General features: G+C 37.4%; 2 protein-coding genes across 2 annotated transcripts in view; one reads left to right on the top strand and one right to left on the bottom strand.

Annotated features, from left to right (window-relative positions):
* LOC148110635 (uncharacterized) overlaps nucleotides 1–27953 on the bottom strand; it is a 291435-nt gene that overhangs the window by 92970 nt on the left and 170512 nt on the right. The gene's annotated exons all lie outside the window — the stretch shown is intronic.
* On the top strand, nucleotides 1690–27183 carry RGS13 (regulator of G protein signaling 13). Its single transcript, XM_045809580.2, has 5 exons — nucleotides 1690–1748; nucleotides 7507–7575; nucleotides 11189–11250; nucleotides 24824–24990; nucleotides 26456–27183. Exons 2-5 carry the CDS (start codon nucleotides 7511–7513, stop codon nucleotides 26639–26641), a joined length of 480 nt encoding a protein of 159 aa, XP_045665536.1. The 5' UTR covers nucleotides 1690–1748; nucleotides 7507–7510; the 3' UTR covers nucleotides 26642–27183.

Below are 27953 nucleotides of genomic sequence, written 5' to 3' on the forward strand. Positions count from 1 at the left end.
ATTTTTCTGAAACCAGAAAAATTGATTATTTTAGAAAAAATTTTGAATATTACATTGAAAATTTCATAGAACTACTGCTTCCAATCATCTGATCACTTCAGATGGGCTGATAATGTTAGATAAAACCTCTTTATCAGCAATGCATTCGAGTCCCACAGCACTACTTTCCATATTCAACAAAACCTCTCTTTGCATAGATACATGTGTAAAAACAGAACATTCATAGAGAGGGCAGAGTGCCATCAAAGGTAATTATAGAGACAGTAAAGTTATTTTATGCCAGGAAAAACAGAATGCTGGGTGTCTCATGGAGTTTCAGAACCTGATTTCAAAAGGATCATACAGATAGAAAATAAAATTTAGCATGGTGGACCGTTCTACAGGATATATTTGTAAGTATGAGATTCCATAAAATGGTTGATGAATACAATGGTGTTGGCTTGATATAAATAAGGAGTGGATGTTTACTTTAACAGCAGGACTGCTAGAAGTATTAGATTTCTTCTAAGAAAACAAACTACTAAACACATGTTTGCCTGGCCTAGGCTTTCTATAATTAAAAAATACTTGCCTGGCCTAGGTTTTCTATACTTAAGAAATACTTACACTCATACACGTATAAATGAAGCTTCTAAATTGTGCAGTAAAGGAAATATTACAGATTTAGAATATGGTCTTTCATTTTATGTGGTTTTTGTGTGTGGGAACATGGATGTATATGTTTAGATAAGGATATATTATAAAATCTCAGACTTTTTTGCTTCAAAAGTCATACAACTTCAAATAATTGGTTTCATCATTTGATTAGCTGTACTGATTCCAGGTATGGATTGTTGCAAGATTCACACGCAGCATTGTTAATTTTGATTTTAAGGAATTTCTTCATCCTTAATGTTATGCCTAAGCACAACTACACACAGATTACTTGCTTTTTAATAGGCAAGAATTTTATGTGCTAAGGCAAACAAAACCTCACTAAAATGTAAATTGCTCTAGGTTTTTCTAAATTTTATGTGACATTCTATATCATAAGAAACACACATAAATGCAGATATTATATTAAACAGAATGAATTTATCAGCTGTCTGTCAGGATAATAAAAACCTTTAAATATGTGGGAAGGTAAAATTGAAGAAAATTCATTTATTTTCATATTACTTTGAAAAAGATTTCATTTAAATGTTAAAGAAAACTTGGATCTATTCTGGCATGACATATATCGAACTCAATTCGTCACTAAAGCATTTAAAACCACTCTAAGAATTAGACTGTATAGATGAAATGTATGATTTCTTTAGAATAATCAAGAGAAAACATTGGAGACAAAATCATTTTTTGTGTTTTAAATACTCTACTCTTAGAGTATAAAAGTGCACACTAGTTTTACCAAAAGGATATGGAAAAATTTAAAAGACAGGCAAATTAATGCATAATGTTAACATAAGGTAAACAAAAAATATTTAAAGAACCAATCGAAAATACAAATAAAAAGCATAGGAATTTTTACAATATCCATCTATGAAGTTAAATCAAAAATAAAGATAACCATAACCTAGCACTTACAAAGTGAAAAAATTATTTACTTAAAATATAAGACAAGGCATTTATAGAAATATTTTGCCAAATCTCTGGGAAGTACACAATAATCTTTTTGGTTTTGTTATTATTTTCTTTTTAGGTCAATGGAATTTTTCCATAATCATACCACTAACATGAGAAAAAAATGATTACTCTTGATTTGAAACTTGGTGAGTTTCTCCAATTTAAATCAATTCTATATCATATTCGTTTAGGTCATTCTTTCACAGAGAACTCTCTTTTTGTCAGAACAAAATTTTAATTCTATGGACTATTTTAGGTTAATTTTTATTTTTACCAGTAAATGACCACATATGCTCTAATCCCAAGTAAATTTATTAATTTACTTTTGTTGGAATTACCAAAAATATTTCCTAAAAGTTCTCAATTATAAATGTGAAAAGGTTTCACTCCTCCACTCTAAATTTTGGTATTTAGATACAGACCTATTACTTAATGATATATACTATTGAATGCAAGATAGCAAATGTTTCTTTTTAAACCACTAGTTATTTTTGGAAATTCTTTTTCCTCAGACTGAATTTTATTTTCTTCATTTTGCCATACAACATTCCAAAGGCTACCTTTTCTCTTCTCATTTTAGAGGTATGAGAATTTTAATTTCTATTCCTTCATCTACTTTCCATCTTCCAAAATTAGTTTAAAAGATTTTGTTGGGTTTTGTCTCCTGTTTAATCTCCTTTTTTTCCTTCATGTTTAAGCCTTAACTATAATTTTAAGCAGTGTTTTGGCTAGACGAAGTAATTAGCTCAAGGGGGCCAATATGTTCTATTATCAGAAACTGAGTTAAATATTTGTGAATTTATCTCTTGGTTTCAATGGAGAAGGCATTATGAGGACATGGAGAGTATTCTATGGGATTTTAGCAAAGGAGTGGTGAATAGTAATAGTGAATCCAGTAGTAATCAGAAGAAGGAGGTGCAGTGGACATTCAGTTTATGAAAGCTTAGAAGATGGACAACAGGGCTCCAGTGGGTGGGCAGGGACATGGATCAGAACTCTGGCACTGGGACACTCCCTCAAAAAATTCCATTTCTTAATGGATTAGAAGACCAAAGACCTTTGTAAAACAAGACTGCTTTGTGATCTATTTTATGCATAATACATCTTTTACATAATTCTATCACTAAATACTTTATTTCATTGTGGATGCTCTTATGTCATTATAATCTATTAGTATTCTATAATTTAATCAATTTGTGAATGTTTGACTTAGAATACTAGACAATATATAAACAACTACTTACACACAATTATCAAATAGCCTTTGAACATATCACTTCAGAGAATTTATAGTCTATTAGGATTATAGACGTCAGAAATACCGATAACATTATTCTAATACATTTATATTTATATTACCCTCTTTTCCAATGTCACCCAACTAATGAGCCACGTGGGCCAGAGAACCTCCCTCTAAATCAGTCATGTAGCTGAACACAGGGCTACTACTGATCTATACAGAGCCTTTGCTGGAATTTTAAAAGATGACCTTTTCACTACATTGATGAAACCCCACTTGGAGGCCCATAGCTTTCAAGGGGACTGTAGGTGGATTTAAATCTCTTCTCTCCTCCAGACCAGATGTGTCCATAGAGGACACAACCTGCCTAATTGTAAGGGGTAGCTCTGGCTGGGCTGTCCTCTCAGAGCTCTTCTGGCCAGACATACCCTTCCTGGCAGCCTTGTCCCTTCAATATGATACACTTACCCAAAAGTGTCTGATCTGCTATAGGAGACCCGGTGACTTCTAAAGCTGGAACCCCAGCTACTAATATAATGTGTGAACAATAGAGATACAGAAACATGGTACAAAAGAAAAGGAAGATTTGCAAGGGAGTGTGCTAACACACCGAAGAATGGATAAGGTTAATTGGAAGATTTATGAGGTCTGAGTTGAAATTTAAAAAGAGGAAGGAATGCAGTCTGGCAGAATGTGTGTTTCCTGTACATACAGAGAGTTTAGGAAATATTTCCTGAGTGACAGAGTGCAAGAAGCTCAAAGAAGATCAGATTAACTAGAACAGAAAGTTTTTGCGTACAAGCATTTTTCTAATCTTTACGATTCCATTTTAGAGACAAGAGAATCTAAGAATTTACTTACTATGCCCAAGGTTACACAGCTAATAAGACCCTGAACTCACGCCCATGTTTGTTTGGCTTCAGAGCCTAAAATTATTTTAATATACTCGATCACCTGTCAAGAGCTGTGGGAACCCCCTAAACTCTTAGTGCATCTGGAAATTACTTTACTTTTGTTTTTTTGTTTTAAAGATTTTATTTGTTTATTTTGACAGAGAGAGAGCCAGCTAGAGAGGGAACACAAGCAGGGGGAGTGGGAGAGGAAGAATCAGGCTCCTAGCGGAGAAGCCTGATGTGGGGCTCGATCCCAGAACGCCGGGATCACGCCCTGAGCCGAAGGCAGACGCTTAACAACTGCGCAACCCAGGCACCCCTACTTTACTTTTGTGATGCTTCTGACCTCCGTGGGTGTTACATACTAAGCCTGTTCTACCTTTGCCAAACAATTCCAACAAAGTTCTTAAAAACATATGATAACTTGTAAATAGATATGAATTTTGGTTACAGAAATCACTAAAGTGTGCACATAGCTCTAATACATCAAGTTAGCAGACGTGACCTATAAAAACTAGTGTTAGATATAGTAGAGAGGGGAGAAGTCAAGGCCCAGGGGAAGACAGGGATGACTAATTGTATTGATATATGACTGAAGGAACTTCTTTACCAGCCTCCTGCTTAGAAGAGAAGCAGGGGGCCATTGGGTAATCTGCATCTTAGAGGTGAATTCAGAGATAAAGAATCTTTTAAATTTAATTCAGGGTCCAATTATATGCAGGATCAGTTATGAACAGCCAGTCAATGTAAGAGATTTCTTAGCCTCAATTATTTCAGTGTTAATCATCTTTGGTCAGATTTATCTTTCTAACAAAACACCTTATTTTCATCACACTATTATTTAAAGACCTCAGTGAATTGTTACTTCAACATTGAAGGCCATCCAGAATCTAACTGCACACAGAATAATCCTTATAATCAACTCTCTCTTTTGCTTAAATTCGTTTGAATATAAGTTTGTAATCACAAGAGTCCTAACTGTTATTTTTTTTTTCCTGTAGATATACTTAGCTATCTTGCCCCTTGCTCTTCCTTACAGGAGAGACCCACACAGAAAATGAAGTCCATCAGACCACAACACCCATAAATTCTTATCCCCAAACCTGCAAATATATTTAGTTCTACACCTATTCCAATTACAAGAAAACAGCAATTTCTTCTTCTACTTCCACTTCTCCAATGTTCCATCCCCCACAGACTGAATTCTAGTTCTTTTTAAATTTTTTTCCAGAAACCTGAAAATCTTGATTTTCCTCCTTTTTCCTATGTCTACAACTTCTTTCCATGGACACCATTTGCCAATCTCAGGGCATGTCACTCACACTACAGACTTTTTGAACCAGACTCTTGGAGATTTGCAGGCCAGAATGGCCAGGCAGCATAGTCCTGCCTCTCTGTCTCTGTTTACTGTTTGGTCCACAGCTTCAGAAGGGAAGGAAGGAAGGGAAACAGGGAGTGAAGAAGGCAGGGATGGAGGGAGGGAAAAGGAGAGAAAGAAAGTGCAAGCAGCCCTACATTTGTTCTACATTTCTCCATTTCCTCTTGTTTTCTTTCCTCTTGCTTCTGCTCTCCCTGTTCTGCCCAAACCCCTCTCACCAAGGCTCTTGATGACCTTCTTGTTAGCAAATCTACTGTTTATTTTTCAGTCTTTTCTCTCTCTCTCTCTCTCTCTCTTTTATTTATTTATTTATTTATTTATTTATTTATTTATTTATTTATTTATTTATTTTTTGAGAGAGAGAGTGTGCTCATGTGCATGGAGCGGGAAGAGGGGTGAGGGGAGGGGCAAAGGGAGAGAGAGAATCTGAAGCAGGCTTCATGCCCAGCACAGTGGGGCTCAATCTCACAACCCTGAGATCATGACCTGAGCTGAAATCAAGAGTAGGATGCTTAACCAACTGAGCCACCTAGGTGCCCCCGTCCTTTGTTCTGTTCATCTCTTCCCAGCCCTTAACACTCAACTGACTAGTCTTTGCTTTTTGGTATCTCATCCATCGGTTTCTGCGATACCACATTACTCTGATTGTCCTTCTGCAGGCTTTACTTTCTCAGTGTGTCTCTGAGTCATCTGTCTTGGTCCATCTGCTTTTCTCAGTTCAAACTCTCTTTCTGGACCATCTTTTCTTTTGGTTTCTCCTATGTGTTTTACAAAAACTGCCACCTTTATCTTGAGGTGAAATCTTTCATCCAAACTTGTTTCATGTCTTTCTCCCACCTTCCACAGCCACTACATCAAGTTCTCCATCACATTTAAAATCTGTCCCCTTCCTTCCATCTCTCATGCTACCTTCCTAATTCAAGCCTGTAACACTCTCATGGGCACTCCTGCAGGCAGTCTCCTAACTAGTCTTCCAGATTCCACCCTTGCACCATTACAATCAATTCTACTCAAAAACACAATCTTGAATGTCAGCAAGTCTGGTCCATATTTTAAAACCCTCAATGATTTTCCAGCTCCTTACTATGAAATTGCTGGTGTGTATGGCCTAACATGCTTAGCTTCCGCATGTCTTCCAACTTCATCTCTCATCGATTTCTTGCTGCAATGAGTATTTTTGAACATGATTATTGGTCCAATCTTAACTCTCTAGTTTGTTCTCTCAGCTCTCCCCCTGCCATATTCTAGATTCATGAGATGACTACATTCCTTTCATTTCCTCAATTAGGACATGACCCATTACCCAAGCTGCCCTGTCCCCTTCACTCAGCACATTCCTGCACATCCTGTGGGTTCCAGCTCAGCTATCACTGTGCTGGGATGCCGTCTCTAACAACCCCCAAGTCAGGCTAGGTTCTCCTCCTGCATGTACCATGGCCCACTGGACTTCCTGTCTCAAAGTCCCCATCACATGGACTTTAACTGCTTGCTAGTGAGGATAGGAAGAGGAAAAGACAGGATCTGCATAGATCACTGGCAGCCAGAACTTGGCACATAAGAAGTGTTCAACAGATGTTTCAAATGAATCAATAAAGACTGACATAAAAGTTATCCTTAATAATTCATTGATATAAAAGCTCACTGTTATCCTTAATAATTCATTGATATAAAAGCTCACTGTTATCCTTAATAATTCATTGTGTATAAGTGTGCATCTATGTTTAGCAAAATATTTCCAGTTCTCATTATAAATTGTAGATTTAATTATTCTTAAAATTTTGAGTTGTTTTCTCAATGTCCTGAGCTTAAAACCCTTTATGACATACACTGTTATATAAAGCCTGGGCTGAGTAAACTGTACCTGAATTTTAAAGCCAATGTTATACTGCCAAGAGTGGAGAAAACAAGGTAAGGAATCCCCTTCTCAGAATTCACCCTTAAGGAATCTTATTTTTTTTATTTAGCTATTACATTATTTCAGCTAATCACAAAAAAGCAAAGTCTTGTTCAATATATTGAGAGATCTTTCTAAAACTAAGATTTACCCAAAACAGGGAAGACCTGGGAGTTGAATTCACTGTCAGTGGGCACTAAATGGGAAGATCTGTCTCAGTAAGCTGTATTTTTTCAGACCCCATTAGGATGAATAAGTGGCCCAGATGGGTTCTAAAGTCGCAACTCTAAGTACCTATATTTCTAAAAATATTTACGAGAGGAGTTATTTTATTCTCCTCTCCCCTCCCCACCCCCGCCAGTGATTGTATCCCATTAATTTAAAAAACTCATGCTCATTTTTTTCATGATTTATAATTTTGTGTTCCTGAGACATTGACTCTAGCATATAATTATTTTAAACGACTAAATTACATTAAGTATATTCTGTATTGCTTTAGAAAAATGAGCAGGCAGAATTGTTGGATTTGCAAGATGTGCAGAGACAAATCTAAGAGGCTTCCTTCAAAGTAAGTAACATTTAAATTCTATGGCCATTCTAATGCATATTTATCACATGATAAATAGGTGTACATTTATTCAACGGCTAATTTAATATATTCTGTTCAGAGAGTAAAATTTGCATTTACACATGAGTAATTCCACCAGAAGAGCAATCATGTATTACTCTAAGGTTTCATTTTCATTATTTATGGTTTATACTTGAGAATTAAGCAAGTCTAATGTTTATACAGGGTCTATTATGAATAAATACTCTCAGATTTTTTAAAGTTTTATATTGTTTATGTTAAAATGAGATTCTTTATCCAAAATATTTTCATGATTCTAACCCTCCATCTACAAAGTGTCAGAAACCTCAAGCCTAGTTGGAAGAAGGGAGACTGGTGGGGTACCGAGATGCTTACCAAGCTCCCGAGTCTCTTGGATATTTTGCCAAACTAAACTATGCAGCCATTTGGATGGGAACAGTGATTGCTAAAATGGAATGCATAATGCCTGAGAAGAGTAACAAATCCTTTGATTGGATTTTCCACCTCAAGGATTCCCACACTGAGGATCACTGTATGTTAGTTTAACCAGAGTGCCTAACCAAGTCTACATGGAGTGCTCAGTCTTGGCCACATCTCCCTTGCTATGGTCAGAGCTCCTGGCGTGTATGTTCCTGTCCCATAGTACCAAAATGTCCAAAAATATTTACAAGCATTTGTGTGAGGTGGGGAGGAGGCTACAGTGGGAGGTGGAAGAGACAAGAAGACCCAAAGCTCAGCATTTTAAACAACCAGGCAAAGCTTCTGTGCTGAACGGGCCCATGCAGGGAGGAGGATGAACTAGGCTAATTCGGGAATGGCTTCCATCTCTTCTGCTGATGACTCCCATGGAGTGTCACCACCAGAGCTCTCATTTCTTTCTACTTGCCTTGCAGAGCCACCATCAGGGAAGGGGGAGGCTAAGGAAAGAGAGAATTCACATTTGTGGCAAGCTGGTAGATAACAGTCGTTTGATAGGTGCTTTACATTCATGATCTTCTCTAATTTTCAATACAACATTGAGAGATAGGTATTATCCCCATTTTACAGATTTTAAAACTGGGGCTCAAAGATTTTAGGCAAAACCAAAAGCTATCAAATGCAGCACTGCAATTAGAACTCAGGACTGTCAGACTCCAAGCACTCTTCATTCCTATTTCCACAATGACATGAGGTCTCAGAATGCTCCTCTGTTTTGTATCCGCTGCTTTTATTAGGAAATCCGGGTGGGTGAGGGGACAGAGATGTTTAGAATTACTCTCATATGGGCATCTGAATAGCCATGGGGCAGCATGAAATGAGAAACTCAGAAAAAATTACAAGCAAAATTTCATTCACAACTTTAACCCCGACCATAATCACTCTGATCATGATCTATCTCCATAAATCTCCTGAATCTTAGAGACAGAAGAATTCTCCCGCCAACAAAGTATCAACACTTTATTTTAAGCTAAACCAAGACAAGGATGGCATCTTTGCTCATGTTGAAGATTTTATTTTTTCCTATATAATGGAAACAAACAGGTGGAACAGAGAGGCATGCCACAAAACTTGCTTACCACTTACCATTTCACTGGATGGAAAAGGTTACTTTAGGTTACTGTTTTTAAAGTTCTAATAAGAGAAAAGAACAGTGAGTCAGACAGCATTTCATGGAAATGTTTTTTGAAAGCAATCTTAATGGCAGTATACTGCTAAGCCTCAGTACTGATGCACACAGTCCACCTAAAACTGGCAAGAACCATCCGAATTTGTAGAAAACAAAAGATACTTGACCTTTTTAAGAATCCTGATATTTTTACATGTTCTAGGTCATTCTTTAACCTCTTTGACTAATCTTCCTTCATTGTGTTAAGTACCTCCTAATTCTGATGGCTGTTCCCTCAACACCAATTATGGTGCTACCTACACCAGGTGTAGCCAATGGACAGTGCTTGCTTGTATCTATAGCTAGCTGATTATCGGACATCATTGAAAACAGGAAAATTAAGAGTGAACCAATCATAAACTGAAGCAATCATAAACTGAATGGCAATGAACACATTAAGTATTTTAAAGGAGAGAAAACAAAATGATTTATATGTAAGACTCCATAGTCACTTGCCAAGTCACCTCACAAAGCCCCTAAAGATGAACAGAAATGAAGCTTCAAACCCAGTATCTTTCACAGATATTTTTGAAATGGTAAATGGTTTTGATACTATTTATTCACATATTATTCATTGTAACAAAAATTCAAACCTGAGCATGTAAAAAAAATATAGCAAATAATAGAGAAAATATCCGCATATAATAGATACAGGGTTACTAACTTTGTTATATGAATGCATGCAAATAGACTTTGTGGATAAGCTCTACGACGTGAATAGTTAAATGGCAAACACATTACTGGTGCCAGCAGCACACAGTGCAAACCCAAATGCGGTTTGGCAGTTTATACCAAGAACCTTAAAAATGTGCATTTCTTAACCCACTTTAATTCTACTTCTACTAATCCCGCCTGTAAGCAATTACCCTATGTGAACATAGCAAGCCTTAATCACAAGTTTTTATGATAAAAAACGAGAAAGAACCAAGATGCCCATTGAGAATAATTAATATGTAAGCTATAGAATGCCCCCATATAGGGGAGCCTGGGTGGCTCAGTTGTTTGAGTGGCCAACTCTTGATTTCAGCTCAGGTCATGATCTTAGGATCATGAGATTGGGATCGAGCCCCATGTTGGGTTCCGTGCTTGATGGGGACCTGCTTGAGGATTCTCTCCCTCCATCCCTCCCCAGTCTGCATTCTCTCTCTCTCAAATAAATAAATAAATCTTAAAAAAAAAAAAGAATGCCCCCTCGTAGAATACTCCACATTGACTATCAAAGATTATAATTTTATAATTATAATTCATAACACTATAAATGGATTTTAAGACAACTGTGATGACATATAAAAAGCTTATTAAAAGTGAATATAGGGGCACCTGGGTGGCACAGCAGTTAAGCGTCTGCCTTCGGCTCAGGGCGTGATCCTGGCATCATGGGATCGAGCCCCACATTAGGCTCCTCTGCTATGAGCCTGCTTCTTCCTTTCCCACTCCCCCTGCTTGTGTTCCCTCTCTCGCTGGCTGTCTCTATCTTTGTCGAATAAATAAAATCTTAAAAAAAAGTGAATATATACATATATATGTATACACACACACACGAAGTATGCATGCACACAAACACACATTCAGAGTATGGCTACTTCTTAGTTAAAAACACACAAACACACAAATAACAAAAACACTGGAAAGAAGTAAATCAAAACATTAATAGTAGTAATTTGGGAATAAGGAAATTATAGGACTATGGATCTTTATCTTTTAAAAATTTATCTTATCATATTTTCAAGTTTACACTACTTCCACAGTTTTTTTTTAATTTTAACAATTTAGAAAGTAAAAATAAAATGTAGAAGATCACAGAATGGTAAATTTCCATCCAAAACCACACACAAATAGAGTACAACTATATTTTGGTGTTATTTTCAGGATCATATATTTCTATGTAGTTCAGCAAAACCTTGAGAATACATTGGTGCGATGAGCACGTTTTGTTTCTTTTCAAAGCATTACTTTGGAGGAAGTATTACAGTGGGGCCAGTCTTTTGAAAAGCTGATGGCTACAAAATGTGAGTATTATATATATTTCATCTTTGAATAACTAGTCAGTTTCACTCCTAACAGAAAAAGGCGACACTAGGTGGTGAATGTATACCGCTCTTCTCACAGCCTTCTAAATGGCAACTGCCCCCAGTTAAAAAAAGAAAACCTGAAAATAGTTTCTCATGTCAACCACTATTATTTTCTTTGGTGTTAATTAAAACAAGATTAGTCACTGGGAATATTTAGTTTTCACAAGTATATGTGTAAAATCCCTTGGAAAATATGCTTAAATCGTAACACGTACCGAAATATACTGCCTTACCATGGACTTCTAAAGTTAGAATTTTAGAAAACTCAATACTTTGCTGTTCTTAGTGCTTTCAAAAGTAAGAATAAGTTTGAGTCTTAATGTTCTGAAACTCCTCAGAGTTAGTTTTCAAATTTATCAGTGTCTGATCTAATGGGACTTTGTATAAGTCTGCACATAGTATGTAAGTATCAATATTCAGATGGTATAAATGAAAGTTAACAAAAAATGGATATTAGAGAGATAGGGTCATAGGCTCAACGCAAGAAATATGAAGAAGTGTGTGCATTCATGGGAGCAGTCAACTGTGTTTGGGTAGAAAATTGAGAAATTGATAAATACCAGAAGAAAGGTATAGAAAAAAAGTGTAGTAGGTACTCAAAGAAAACTCTTGTTTGCTGAATTTGGTATTTTTCTTAAATAGAGTTTGTTCCCATCAAATGTTTGCTAATTTTTGCCTATAGACCTCTTTTTCTTTGAGATTCCCTATTAGACTCTCTGTGAATATTTCATCTGCTTACACCTATTGACTATGGAGGGGGAGTTAGCTATGCTACTTGATGGGTTTTTTTAATTTTTTATTATGTTATGTTAGTCACCATACAGTACATCATTAGTTTTTGATGTAGTGTTCCATGATTCATTGTTTGTGTATAACACTCAGTGCTCCATGCAATACGTGCCCTCCTTAATACCATCAGGGCCTAGCCCAATCCTCCACCCCTCACCCCCGAAACCCTCAGTTTGTTTCCCAGATTCCATAGATTCATTCCCCCTTCTGTTTACCCCCTTCATTCTTCCCTTCCTTCTCCTACCGATCTCCTTGCTATCCCTTATGTTCCACAAATGAGTGAAACCATATGATAATTGTCTTTTCTGCTTGACTTATTTCACTTAGCATAATCTTCTCCAGTCCCATCCATGTTGCTGCAAATGTTGGGTAATCGCTCTTTTTGATGGCTGAGTAATATTCCATTGTATATATGGACCACATCTTTATCCATTCGTCCATCAAAGGGCATCTCACTCCTTCCAGAGTTTAGCTATTGTGGACAATGCTGCTATGAACATTGGGGTGCATATGGCCCTTCTCTTCACTACGTCTGTAGTTGATGGTTTAATTGATGGGATGTGCCAGTGGTAACTCTGGATAGAGTACTTCCTGTTACTCCTGGAGGGTGGCCATACTTCTGGGGCACTTCCTGCTCTCTCTGAGGAAGGGCCCCTCCTAGTATGGAGACAGCTATCACTGTCTGACCCAGACCCTGGCTCCTCCTACATGAACACCTTCATCAACTATTTTGGAAATTACTTCATGGCCTTTCCTTAGTACTGGGATCCATACCTCCAGACCTGGGTCAACACCTGAACTCTCACCTATCCTAACAGCCCTTTCCAATAAGCATCTGAGGCCATGGTTTTCTTGTGAATCACCCCTGCCTTTTACTTTTCAAGTATGCCTCATAGTTTGTGATCCAGTTTGCCAGCATGATTATGAATTTTTAAAAATATATTTTTTGGGTCAATTTTAGGACACTGGAACGAGAGGAAAAGACAAAAGCATATGTTCAGTCAGCTATATTGATTGATCCTCTGCTAAATAATTTGGATTTCAGTCCCAACCCCTTGCAATCCATGTTTTGCAACATTACAGGTTAATCTCCCTCTCGAAGTTTCAAATTCTCCATCTGTAACATGGGGATAATATCACCCATCTTTTCAGCACCATTGTTCAGGTTAGCCATAAAACACCTAACTTAATGGCTAATGCAGATTTGGCTTGCAATAATTGGTAGTTATTTTAATTAGTACTAAAGTGCGTGTCTCTATTATTCCTTTTTCTTTGCGGCTTACCAAAAAGTTCAAAATCTCTAACTTGGCATTCAAGATTCTCTATACCCAAACTCAAACACACTTTCTAGGATTTAGCTGCAGCTCCACCCCTTCACATGACACACCCTTCACCAGGGTGACCCTTGCTCCATTTCCTACACCTGCAAAACACCTGCTCCAAGCTTCGGTGCAAAGTCCCCTGTCTACTTTGTTATCTGCCCATCCTGGCTAGTAAAGTTCAACTTCCACCTTTTTCCTGCAACCTCTTGGAAATACTTGCCCCCTCTCTTCTGTTAGTATTATTATTTGTTCTAAGCACAGTTATTTAGTGTACTGGATTTTTTCCACAGACACTTTCTTAGTAGATCTCAAATTCCCTGAGAACACAGACCACTGCACATTCACCTTTCATCTCCCATCCCAGGGACTAAAAATGTGCTTTGTATCCAATGGGCATACAATAAATGTTCAATGAATAAATACAAGACAAATATTAGTTAAGAAAAGATCAAAACACCAAGCCATATTATGTAAAACTTTCTGTGCCAGTCCTGAAGGCCTCATAAACAAAGTGAATAAAGTTAATTGTTTGGTAAGGATCTCAAGTGAGAGCCTAGCTACAATTAGCTATTTAGAGATCTAGTGTCATAAGAATAAGCAAAGTTTACAGAAAGATGAGGACAGGAAGACAGCATACTGCTCTTTATAAAAACCAGCAAAAGCAGGATACAAATCTTATGAGAAATCGAATTACTGTGAAAATCATGTAAAAATTTAATAATTACATGATTAAAAAGGTGATAAAACAATTCATTCTCTGGAACATCCAATCAGAAAGATAAAACTAAAAAAAAAAAAAAAAAGTTGAATGTGCCAGAGGATAAAGTATGTTTACATTAACAAAGGTACTAGTGAAATGATGCATTCTCTAGCTAAGATATGTAGATACCTCTTTGTACATAGATTAAAAGACTATTACTAAGACATGCAGTTCCGCTGAGGAAGGAAATGTATTAAGCATGGTCTCAATGGATGAACAGGAATTGGTTTAAGAGATGTTTGCTGGACAGCTATTAAGTACTAGCTGTCACAATACAGCTAAGCTCAACTTCCTCATTGGAAGAGGGGATCCAAGAAAATCATCAATTTAAGAACAGAACCCTGTCAAAATTAAGACCTCGGTTAGAAATTAAGAATGCTAATAGTCTAGATGTTATTTAATGATACATTATTGACAAACAAGTTAATTTAAAAAAAACAGTATGTGTGCTCAACATCCATTCACTAAATCTTAAGCACTTAGGTACCAGGCAATGTGCTTGAAAAAAAAAAAAATTCCCTGCACCCATGTACCACATGAAATAACACAGGGAAAAAGGTAGATTTTTTCCAAAACTGAAAATCTCCTAGAAGAGAACAGGGAAGCCTGCTATTGATAGCACATTGCGGTAAAGTGGAGAATGGTGATTGTTACTTCTAGTAACATCCTGAATGGAATTTCAAAGGCAAGGCAAACACAGACTTTTTAAAAATAATAGCCGTTGACAACATTTTCACCAAAGGCTATATAAAGGGCTGACTGGCAGGGTTTGGTTTGGTTGGGTTTGGTGTGGTTCGGTTTTGGTTTTCGCTTCCAGAGTAAAGATGGTTTTATGAAGCTTTGCCTTTCCCTTGAAGAGTCTATTGTTACATTCAACAAGCAGAAGGAAGTTCTAGATATAGAAAGAAAAACATAGATACACATTTCTTTGACATAAAATTACTTGCAAGGTCCAGTTAGGACAGCCTTATAGAAGATCAGCACTTAAAATATATTTCCGAAGTGCAGCTTGTGACTGGAGAAAAATGTGTACTTATGAAGTGCCCTATGTGAAAGGCGGAGAATCTGGGGGCTGAACAGATTGCTCAAACAACTGCTGAGAACAAACTGCTTTGAGTTTTAGCATACTGTGTGAGGTGTGATCCCTGAGCAGTGAAGCGTCTAGTTGAGTTCCAACTGTGTATGATATAGGGACGGCAGAAGTACTTTCCTGAAGGCATCCACAATTAAAGATAAATAAAATATATGTGCACCATAAGCAGTTTGTGAACAACTATAAAGGGAGACTAGAAATAACAGATCACCTAGCACAGGCCTAGAATGTGTGTCTGTAGCACATACATACTAGGTCTGTGCTAAGGGGTGAAGATAGATGGGGAGGGATGGCAGGTCTCCTGGGAAAGCTTCTCACAAGAGGCAAATCTGAGCTGGAACTTGATTCAGACTGTTGTAAAATGATAAGGAGGCCTGACTGGCAATACTTTAAAAATAGTCAACTGTTTTAGAAGTCCAGTAGAGATAAATGCTTCTTTGAAGGAAGAGATATAATGTGTAGGATTCCTCAGGATTTAGTGTAAAAATTGGTCTCATTAAAAAATCTCCATAATGAATTAAGCAGAAAGTACCCTGCAAAATTTCCAAGTCTGCAAATGATAGAAAGTCCACCAAGTTTCCAAACACCCAATTTTTTAGGAGAGTTACATTATTTGCGAATGAATGTAAAAGTAGTAATAAGTTTTTAAATAGATCAGAAAAAAATTTGTCAGAGCTATTAGTTATCTTCATAAAAATACCTGAGAATTACCAAAAATTTTTCCTTAAATGACGTTGACCCAAAAGTTGACACTGTACCTCAAAATATCATCAAAATGTTAGGCATCATCAAGGCAAAAAACAGAAAGAAAATCCCATGAGTATTTCTGCTAGCTAAACCTAGCAGAAATCTGTAGTTCTGATGGCTAAATCGAATAGAACTAGAAAAGATACAGAAATGTGCATTTGAAATGACAAGGGGACCAACGATTACCTAAAACCTCCTCAGGTTTTACAAAATTTACAGCTCTACCTACTGGAAAGGTTGAGTGAAAAATAATCAAATCAAAATTTTGACTAGTCAGTTTTATTTTTAATTTTAATTAGGGGCACCTGGGTGGCTCAGTTGTTAAGCGTCTGCCTTCGGCTCAGGACGTGATCCCGGCGTTATGGGATCGAGCCCCACATCAGGCTCCTCTGCTATGAGCCTGCTTCTTCCTCTTCCACTCCCCCTGCTTGTGTTCCCTCTCTCACTGGCTGTCTCTCTCTCTGTCGAATAAATAAATAAAATCTTTTAAAAAAATAATTTAAATGGTGCCAGGAAAAAAAATGTGTATATATATATATATATATATCTCCCCTAAATCTCAAAAGATGAAGGTAGAGGTCACTCACTGACATTTGAGTAAAGCATGTTTAATATAAATAGAAAGAAATTAGTAAAACTGCAACTAACTTCCTTGGATGATTCATTCAGTCCTTCCATATGTCTGGTAAACCTTCCCAGCACTGGGACAGAGGTGAAAGAGACCTACAAGGTCACTGTGATCAGCTCATGTGCTCCCTCTAGAGGGAGGAGACAGACAAACAAGCAAATAAATTAATGAATACATTAATTCCAGAAAGTGATAAGTGCTTTGAAGAAAACAAAACCAGGTGATATGGCGAAGAAAGGCAGGTATAAGAGGGCAGTTCAATTGGATGATTGGGGGACAACAGTCAGAAGGGGTAAAATTTGAGCTAAGAGCTGAACAATGAGAAACAGCCAGCCAGGCGTGGATCTGGGGGCAGAGGGGCCCAAGCAGAGGAAAACCATGTTCAAAAGGCCCTGAGATACGAGTGAGGTTGGTGTCTTCAAATAACCAAAGAGGTTCATCATGACAGGAGTATAGAGCCTTACTGGCCGCATGAGCAACTTTAAAGTGCAGAGTAACAAGAGTGGACATGCTTTTAAAGGTACCATGGGGGGAGAGGGGTGGGGCAGTGGCTCAGTCAGTTAAGCATCCAGCTCTTGGTGTCAGCTCAGGTCATGACCTCAGAGTCATGAAATGGAGTCCTGTGCCTGCTCCACTCCCAGCGCAGAGATTCTTTCTCTCTCCCTATTCCTCTGCCCCTGCCCCCTTTTCAAAATAAAAAATACCGTCTGGTTCTCTTCTGAAAAAAAGAAGCAGAGAGACCAGACGGAAGGTTATTTCCAAAAACCATGTAAACAAGTCAGCAGGGAAGACAAAGCCAAGAGTACTTAGCATATAGACCCTAATCGAAGCCATGGGACTGTGAGATCACTCAGAGGGAGAGTCAGAGAGAGGAGAGGAGAGGTCCAGAGGTGCAGCCTAGGTGCACGCTAATATTTCCAAATCCAAAGAAGAGGAGGAGTCAGCAAAGGAGATGGAAAAGGAGCATCAGGTGACTCCAGGATGACCAAAACAGTACATCATCATGAAAGGCAAAGAAGAGCTCATTTCAGGAAGGGAGCTGTGAACTGTGTCAAAGACTGCTGGGAAGACAAGTGAGGTGAGGAAAGAACAGTGACCATTGGATACGGCAGTATGGAAGTCGGTGGTGCCTTGACAGGAGCGTGGGGATGGATAGGACAAGAGGAAGCAAGGCAGACAATGTAGGGAATTATTTACACAAGTTTTGAGGTGAAGCTCAGCAGAGAAAAGAGTAGAGACAGAAGGAGGCATGAGGTCAATACGGAGAAGATAGAATGAATAGCAGTGTTTGGTTTTATTTGGGAAATACAGTAGCTTCCTTAGAGATGACAGCAACCATGAGAGAGGAAGAAAGTGATGACATAGAAGAGAGTGAGGACAATTGTAAGAGCAACAGAGAAATGGAAAGCCATGGAGAAAGCATAATAAAGTGGACGCCAAAAAAGAACTGCTTGGACATTGTTCCCCTTTCAGGAGGAAAGTTAGAAAGGAGGGAGAAGATGAGGGAATCTCTACCTGATTAAATCAGTGTTTTCAGTGAAGTCTGAGGCAAGGTCATCAGCACAGAGCTGAGGAGAGATGTGGAAAGGAGAAGCTATGAAATCGTTTCTGGAGAGTTAAAGAACCAAGATATTATGGAAGGCTGGTAGGATGACTGGGTCATATTGAGTGCCCACGTAAAATTTGCCCAGATGATTTCAAGTGAGAAAGCCCAGTTACATATTTATTTTTCTATGGCCTCTTCAGTTCGCTCAGAGCAGACATAGAGTTAAGCCATTCTAAATAGGCAGGTGTTTTGAATCAGAGTTTGCATCAGCATTGATTTGGGTCAAAATCATCCTTCAATGTACTGTATGCTTTCCTGGCTTTCTCAGTTACCACAATCACCTGCAAACAGCCTTGGAAATGCCAGGTTGGACACCATAGGATTATCATACAGCTGAAGGCAACGAAGACTGCTCCAATTTCCTATGGCTGGTGCATCCTCACCCTGGCACAAAGCCGACATTAGAAGTTACTAATGGATGTGGTTATTCTGTCACGTGCGTCCTGATCCCAGAGGCAGAGCCGTTCCCTCAGCTCTCTTCATCTGTGAGAGATTCTGGGCTGCTCACTGTGGACTGGCAGCTTCCTCCACTATCATTTATTCTGCCCTCTGCTAACCTCTTGCTGTTGCCATGGTTCCCTTCAGCAGCCCTCACATTACCTCCAGAGCCTGCCGGGCGCAGCCCCTCCACTCAGTACTGTTTGTCTTCTCTATCTCCTCGTGCAGGGAGAAAAACAAAACAACAAAACCTGGCCTTTTAGACACATCGCTGTCCAATTAGGACATGTCTCACTGTCAAAAAAAAAAAAAAAAGTAGCAACACGCCAGGTAAAAATCCTCTGGTCTTTGGTGCTCCCTGGATGCTGAATAATTACCACCTGCTTCTTCACTTTTCAAAACTTACAGAGAATCACTTTCAAACGTAGAAGCATGAGGAATCCAAAAGCCTGGACTGACAAACATTTGTCTGGTCAGTACGTGCTGTGTATCAGGCAGCGCGCAGGCACTGGGCCTATGAAGACAGACCGGCGGTCTAATTCGCAAAGGGTGAGCCAGTGAGTGGGGGAGTAATCGAAAGTAAACCGGTAACTACAACTGACTCTGATGTAGGGAGAGACGGAACTGTAATTATAATAAGGTGAACTAGGTGCTGTCAACCAACAGGAAACATTTAGTTGGGGGCAGAGGGTGTCCCAGAGAAATTTTTCCAGAAACTGAGATACTTCACTTTAGTCCTAGATCAGAGTACAAAGCCCACCTCACAGAAGGAACTGCATATACAACAGCATGGGGTTGGCACATGGCTTGGCCAGGAGCAAGGCTCAAACAAAGAATATCTCCAGAAGTGACAAGGGAAGAGGCTAGAGAGGCAGAGAGCATTATAGCCTAATGTGCCCGGAAGCCACTGCCAAGGTCTGGCTTTTCTTATGAGGCCAATAATGGGAAAAGGTTGAAAGGTTATAAATGAAGGGTTGTGGCCAGATTTTTGCTTTACAGATTTTTCTCTGATAAAAGTGCAAAAAAAGATTCAAGGCAGATCAGATAGACGAACTGAGGCTTTTCGGATTATATGGTTTACATATACTTCTCAAAAATCATAATCAAAAATAATATGTAAAAAAAGAATAGAAGATAATGCAATAAATATAACAGTGTCTTTAATATATAAAGAGATCTGAAAAATTGCAGAAAACACTAACAGTGCAAAAAATGGTCAAATGATTTGAAATTCACAGAAAGAAAAGATACGGTCAATAAGAAAGAAAAAAATATTTGGGCATTAATATTTTTAAAATCCAAAATTAAACAATTACAAGTCATTGCTTTTACCCTCATCAGATGAGAAAGGATGGAGTGAGCAGACACTGACACTGACGTTAGTAATGAAAAGTAATGAAATCCTTCTGAAAGCCATTTTATAACAGGCATCAAGAGTCTCCAAAAATACTACATCTGTCAATCTAGGAATTCCACTCCTTTAAATTAATTCTAAGAAAATAATTACAAATGCAAAGATTTATACACCAAATATTCAATGTAGAATAGTTTACAAATAAAAATGGGAAACAATATAAATATCCAATAGTAACAGGGTAAGCTAAATATAATATAGGGTAGCCTTACAAATGACTACTATGTGACCCTTAAAAATGAAAAGGAGAAAGTGTTTCTACATATTAAGTATGAAAGAGTGACACAAGATTGCTTTCACAGTATAATGCCATATATAAATATATGTGTATCTGTGTTTGTGTAGATGAATGAATGCTAATTAGAAAGTTAAACATTAACAAAGGACTGAAAGAATAAAGGGAAATATATCAAATTGTCAACAATCATTATTGTCTTTATTAGAAGTTTTCCGTATTTAAAAACAACTCATAGTACTTTAAGTTACTTTTATAATAACAGAGCAAAAAGAAGTTAAGAGAAAAATCATAAATGATTAATATCATAGAAGCCAAACTAGAGAACTGCAGTAAAGCAGATTTACTTTAAAACTTCACATAGAGGCTAGTACAGTTATGGAATTTATTATCCCAAATGGTACAGATTGAAAATAAAATAAATCTAAAATTGTTTTAGGCACATTTCTGATGAAAGACTGCACCATAGCAAAATGTTAGGATTTAATTTATGGTGTAAGCTTTTTCCCCTTGCAGAAAATAGTCCTGGAACAGATGGGCCACTGTTCTGACTGAGCCAAGAGGAATGTCACGTTTCCTTCTACATCAAGAGACTGACATGTGTCACCTTGTGTGTCATAGAAATACTAATTTCAGTGACTAGCTTAAAAAGAACGTGCTAGAGTCCCAAAAGTATCACTCTCGTTCTTAAGAGAAAAGCATGCACTATATATGACATAAACCTATTTTTTCCATCTTCTCAATTTAATGAGCAATTCTGTTGTTTCTCCTTGTTCACTCTGCTCAAGGAGAATCATGGTGTCTGGAGTGTAATGCTCAAGAAGGAGTATCATTTACAACTTCAGAACGGGCTACTTTGGGCCACACTGCCTGACTTGGAAAAGGCTTTTCCACCTTTAAGTTCACTTGTTGTCTGAGTCAGTAGAAATTCTCAACTGAGCAATTCAGTTCCAACTTCAATTATTATTCAGATTCCTGGAACAGTTTTATACAAATGCGTCATCAGCTGCTTACTTGACTAACTTATAAAAATTCTGTAAAACATACCAGCCATGTGAGTCTACTGATTCTAGGCACCAGAACCTTCTCTGAAATATCAAAGAGGTTCAAGTGATCCAGGTCCGAGGCTTTTGGGTCCAGGTCAGGTTATGATGCAGTAAAACACCATATTCAAATCCCACTAATTTGCAAGAAAGATTCATTTCTTGTTCATGTCACACAAGGACTGGGTTCAGCTCCAGCTGTATTCCACATCTTCATTCTGACCTTCAGACAAAAGGAACAGTTCTTTTCCAGAATGTGTCCTTCTCAGACCACCTGCTTAAACCTTCTGCTTAAAAGCTTCTTGCACCTGTACATGGCACTTTGCATGTATTTTGTTGGCTAAAACAAGTCCAATGGGCAAGGCTATAAAAATGGGACATGAAAGTGTAATCCTCCTATAAGAAGGGCAGGAAGTGACTAAGATCAATACTATAATCTACCATAGCAAGTATCTATATAAAATATCAACGGCAATGCATGGATGGCTTCATGAGTGAAGGACTTGGGTATATTGAGAATTGTTGAACCATTTGGCCAACCCCAAAAGATCCTTCCACTACTCAGTCAAGCGAGAAGTTAGAGAAGGCAAATGCAGATGCAGGCAGGTTCTGAAATAAGAATCTCTAAAGATTTTACTATACAATTAAGCTAAACACAAATATAAACACAAATTCAGAATATTATAACATAGAATCTAATATTGTTTTCCAAGTCATCCCCTTCTCCCCCACCCACCCACCCACCTACTCAACCATCCAAATAGCCTGGTGACTGACTCTCATTCCAGGATCTACAGATTTTATCTGGTATCTCATTTTTTTCCCCTGTTCCATAGCTCATTTCTTTCTTTTAGGACTCTTATTTTCTGCTCCTCATGAAGCACTGTCAAAATTCTACTAAGTACAAAGTATATCAAATTGCTTTTTATTTTCTTAAATAGAACTCCATTTCTTTCAACACACACCTGCAAATTATTGGCTTCCAGCTTTATTTGTTAAGCTAGAAATGTCTTTCTGTTTTAATTTGTTTTGTTTTGTTTTGTTTTTTTGGTTTGCCTTTCCATTCAGCTATTTCTCTAATAGGAGCTCCACTTGCTACAGGCATTGTCGCTGGCCGCAGCTTTCTGTGCCTGTGATGAGGCAAGGCACATCTTAAATTTCCGTAGGTGTGAAAATAAACTTCTTGTTTGACGTCTAAGATAAGATATATTCCCCCATTGGGTAGAAATATTGAATCCATATCATTTCCTATGCTACATTGTTATACATGCTCTATCTCCATCTCATCTGTCCTCTCAACTCAAGTGACATTCCTTTCAAACCATTTCCCACCCAATGTCATGAAGGCTACTTATATTATAATAATCAGACATGCTCTAATTTTGTGTATTCTCACGATGGCACATTTCTTGCAAACTGCCAGTTCTCCCCAGCCCTAATCCTTCTTAGAGGGGATCTGCCTCTCTTTGAGTTTTTCTCTTGAATAAAAATATCTTAATTGTTATCTTTATTTCTGTATCACTGCTGTCAAAGCCAGTAGAAGCCAAGGAGTCAAAGCTTTCTAGTGCCAGAGAAATCAGCCTAATCTCTGATGTGAAGATGTAGGAAAACTTGATTTTATATTGCTATTCCATCTGATTACTATTATTTCATATGGCAGTTAATACTGAATAAAATGTTGTTAATCAAAATCCTATGCTTGGTCACATATTTAATGTGCGTACACACACATTTCTATCAAATAAAAGTTACTTTTTTCATCATTTAGCAATTCAATTTCTCAGATATGCCAAAAGACTTCCCAGTCACCAAAAGAAGTTCTGAGAGTGTTCATCTTCAAAAGTGAGAATATTTGGTCCTCACAAAGATTCGTGTTAATGTATCAGATTTGCGAGAGCTTGCCTAACCCTCTTCTACAAAATAGTGCCTCAATCAGAAAAGCTCCTTCCAAACCCTCTTACACTGTTGGTGGGAATGCAAACTGGTACGGCTACTCTGGAAAACAGTATGGAGGTTCCTCAAAAGGTTACAAATAGACAAATGACTATGACCCAGCAGTTATACTACTAGGTATTTATCCAAAGGATACAAACACAGTGATTAAAAGGGGCACCTGCACCCCAACATTTATAGCAGCAATGTCCACAATAGCCAAAATATGGAAAAACCCCAGGTGTCTATCAACAGATGAATAAAGAAGATATAATATACCTATACAATGGAATATTACTCAGCCATCAAAAAGAATGAAATCTTGCCATTTGCAACTATGTGGCTGGAACTAGACAGTATTATGCTAAGTGAAATAAGTCAGTCAGAGAAAGACAAAGACCATACGATTTCACTCAAATGTAGAATTTAAGAAACAAAACAGATGAACATAGAGGAAGGGAAGAAAATATAAAATAAGAGGAAAACAGAAGGAGGCAAACCATAAGAGACTCTTAACTCTAGGTAACAAACTGAGGGTTGCTAGAGGGGAGGTGGAAGGGGGACTGGGGTAACTGGGTGATGGGCATTAAGGAGGGCACATGATGTAATGAGCATTGGGTGTTATATGCAACTGATGAATCACTAAATTCTACCTCTGAAACTAATAATACTGTACATGTTAATTAAATTGAATTTAAATAAAATTTAAAAAAAGAAAAAGAAAAGCTCCTTCCACATGTATGTCCTTATCTACCCACTCCAAAAATACAGCTTAAGACTAAAATGAAGGATGACCATCTTTGGCATCAAGTGTCATTTGATGGTAGTGCTGCACATACCTACTGTCTTGTTCTCGATTTTGTGATAGTTTCCAACCCCCTATCTGAATTCCATTATTTGCCTGGTCCTTCATTTCTACTTTGAACCATAAAGCATGAATATAAAGTTGAACTTTTCCTCCATCCATGTTCTCCTGCTCTGACTGGATACTGAGAAACACCCCAGGCTATACAATCTGATCAATTTATTACTTCCACATGACTTGGATATTTTCCTTCCAACCTTGACCTGCCTGTTGAGATTCTAAACCTGGTTCTGACCCTCCGGTTTGGCTGGAGGGCTTAGATTTTTCATGTCAGTTTCATGACCAAAGCTCCGTCCACTGTTCCAACTTAAGTCCTGTTTCTGAGTCCCTGTGACCTCTCCTACCCCAAAGCCAGACACACAGTGGACATTTTCCTCTGAGTGACTCAGAAGAAAGGAATGAAGGGATGACCACTCCACTGACTGGCATTGTCAAAATATCCTTCAGATGTATAGATCTAAGTGTGATGTGGGGTGTGTGTGTGTGTGTGTGTGCATGTGTGTATTGATATAATATTCACTTGTTGAATAATTTGGGAGCTTTGATTCAGACTTTAGTTTTAACCTGCATTAAATATTGTTCAGAATTTTTAATGATTTTGACCCATGAAAATAAACTGATTTCTCCATTACTTTTAGATGGTCCAGTAGTCTATGCAGCATACTTAAAAATGGAGCACAGTGACGAGAATATTAAATTCTGGATGGCATGTGAAACCTATAAGAAAATTGCCTCACGGCGGAGCAGAATTTCTAGGGCAAAAAAGCTTTATAAGATTTACATCCAGCCACAGTCCCCTAGAGAGGTAACTACATGACAGTGATGGCTAATGGAAATCAGTACATCCCGGGGAGGGCGCCAATATCTCTCAAGCACACATATGTGCCAGGCACTTCATATCCAGTATCTCCTACTATGCTACAAAGTCAGTATTGTTGACCTCATTTTACAGATAAGAAGCCTGAGAATCTGAGAAGTTAATTAGCTTGTTCCATGTCATGTGGCAGATTAGTGGGAGAGTTAGGATTCAAAGTTAGGCCTGTCTGGCTCCAGAGCCTCTTCTCATTAAATTATCTTAATTCCTGGAAAGTTTCTTTTAAAAAAAAGAAAAGGAGAAGAAGTCCTTGTAAGAAGAATCAACTTTGCTGGAGGTAACGACAGATACCATACATTGGCATGTTGACAATCCCAGTGGTTTGGGAAAAGTCTGTGCCTTCGCACCAAACTCACTGCTCACCTCAGTTCCAAACCAGCAAATCAGCAAACATTCACACTGATACTACTGCCAATCATTTACAATGTCCTAAAGAAAATAGAGAGTCATGAGTGCATGACACACTGGGACCCCTCCTGGTGGAGAGAGAATAAGGAATGAAAATTCAGCCCTGCCTCAAAGGGCTTTTGATTTCTTTTTTATCTTTATTGTAATTGCTTTGCTATTATATGTTTATTATAATGTATTTTATTACATGGGTTTTTGGAAGTAATCAGGAGAGTATAAAAATGTAAATGATAGACAACTAAAATGGTTTTACTGCAAAAATGATAGGATCTGGGATACACTGTAATAGCAGTGATGAGAGCACAGAGCTTATTATCTTGTAGACTCTGGGTTCAAATCTCAGTTCTGCCCCACTCACAGTGTAAACTGAAATAAATTATACTTCCTGGAAAAAAATTCTTGTCAAGGGAATAGGGTAGATGATGATATATGAGATTCCTATTACACAAGACAGTCCTACATTATTGACTTGTTCCTCAAAACTATTATCTGGAAAATACTTGGCTTATTGAAATAACCACTTCTCTCCTTTATTTCTCCACTTCTCTTCACTCTCTTCCCATCTCAGGGCATATTCAGTGAAATCAACATTCATGACTACTAAGAAAGATAAACTTTAAAATAGCACCAACTTCCCTTTTCCTTAAAAGAGACCTTCATCTCATAAACTTCCTTGTTTGTAGACTCCACTAACAAACCAGTTGCATCTGCCTAAGTAAGCAATGGTTTCTGACATTTCCCTGGTCTTGGGCTGTGTATTTCTGTTTTGTTTTGGTTTTTAACCTGGGATATAGAGGTGGATGTTTAATTTTACAAAAGCAAAGATTGTCTCTTAAAAGTCTTTTTAGATATCTATGAAATTTCAGACAAAATTACCCTTTTCCAGTTAAAAAAAAAAAAAGGAAAGGGGGGAAAATTAGACCTTTCCATTATGGTTTCTATCTTCAATTATACCTACTTATGCTCTACATGTAATTTCACTTTTCAGATTAACATTGACAGTTCAACAAGAGAAACTATCATCAGGAATATTCAAGAACCCACTCAAACGTGTTTTGAAGAGGCTCAAAGGATAGTGTATACGCACATGGAAAGGGATTCCTATCCCAGATTTCTAAAGTCAGAAATGTACCAGAAACTTTTGAAGACTATTCAGCCCAACAACAATTCCTAACTACCACTCAAAAGTTTAAACTGAAGACAGTGTATTGAAAGTGCTGGCTTTGTTTTTTTTGAATTAACACACACACACACACACACACACACACAGATACAATCAGAAATAGAACAGGAATGAAATAGAAGAAATCAAACTACAAATTAATTTCTTCTAGTTCTCAAACAGAAACAGATCCCCAAAAGGAGGGACTCTAGAACAGTTAAAACGTGAAAAACACAATTTGTGGCATGCCTACATAGCTCAGTTAACACACAAGAAAAAGGAAGATCTTCATGACACCAATATTATAAAGTTTTTACCGCAGTAGTCAATTAATGGATGTTTTCTTATAAGTGAAATTTTGCTGTCATAATGCACAGATCAGTTCTTTAAAAATTGTAGCCGTATGAGTTGTCTCTAGCGTGAGTGTATCGTATAGATGGAGTGCTTGTAATAACTTCAATTAGTAGACAAACTTAGTATATGAAGTACAATCAATGGTCTAATATTATGAGCAATAAAGAGATGTGTTCTTGAGAGATATTTTATCTGTAAAATTTTCCTACTATTATATTCATAATTAAACTTCTATATCACAAGTATCTTCTACATGTGAAAAATTCCTGATGATTCTAAGCTATTAAGAATGTATAAAATTCTTCATTTATTCTTATATTGATATGAGGGTGGAAGATTTGGTTCCTATATTTTAAGTATTGTTTCCTCACAATGTGAATTTATCATGGTCCTGATAATCAATAAATCCAAATATAAACTAAAAACTTATAAATCTATGCTTTTTTTCAAAGATACAATGAAGTTATTTTTCCAACAAAAGACCGCTTTTTTATCTGTCCTGTCATAGCAGTTTCCTAGAGTTTGTTAGGAGATTCCAGAGGAAGCAACTCATTATTTCACTTGTTTTGTTTAGCATATAGCATAACATATAAATATTCCATACAGATGGATAAATATTCGATGTTTTTGATGAAGAATAAAACACATAAAATATTTAATATCATTTTGCCAAAGAATTAACTATAGGAAAATATTGTTCAAGATTTTTAGTTTTACTATGAAAAGTGTTTCTCAGGTCTCAGATTTGACTGAAATAGCATTAGTATTTTAAAACACCTATAAACCTATGCCGTATAACATGAAAATGAATATTAACTGTAATTCTTCTCAATCGGCAAAGGGCTTTTATAACAGAATAAATATTTGAGGGTTTATTTCTGAGCAAGTACTCAGGAGATATATTTTTTTAAGATTTTATTTATTTATTCGACAGAGATAGAGACAGCCAGCGAGAGAGGGAACACAAGCA

This window comes from Ursus americanus, chromosome 2, assembly GCF_024610735.1.
Source record: "Ursus americanus isolate L20-20 chromosome 2, mUrsAme1.1.p, whole genome shotgun sequence".
Taxonomy (NCBI): Eukaryota; Metazoa; Chordata; class Mammalia; order Carnivora; family Ursidae; genus Ursus; species Ursus americanus.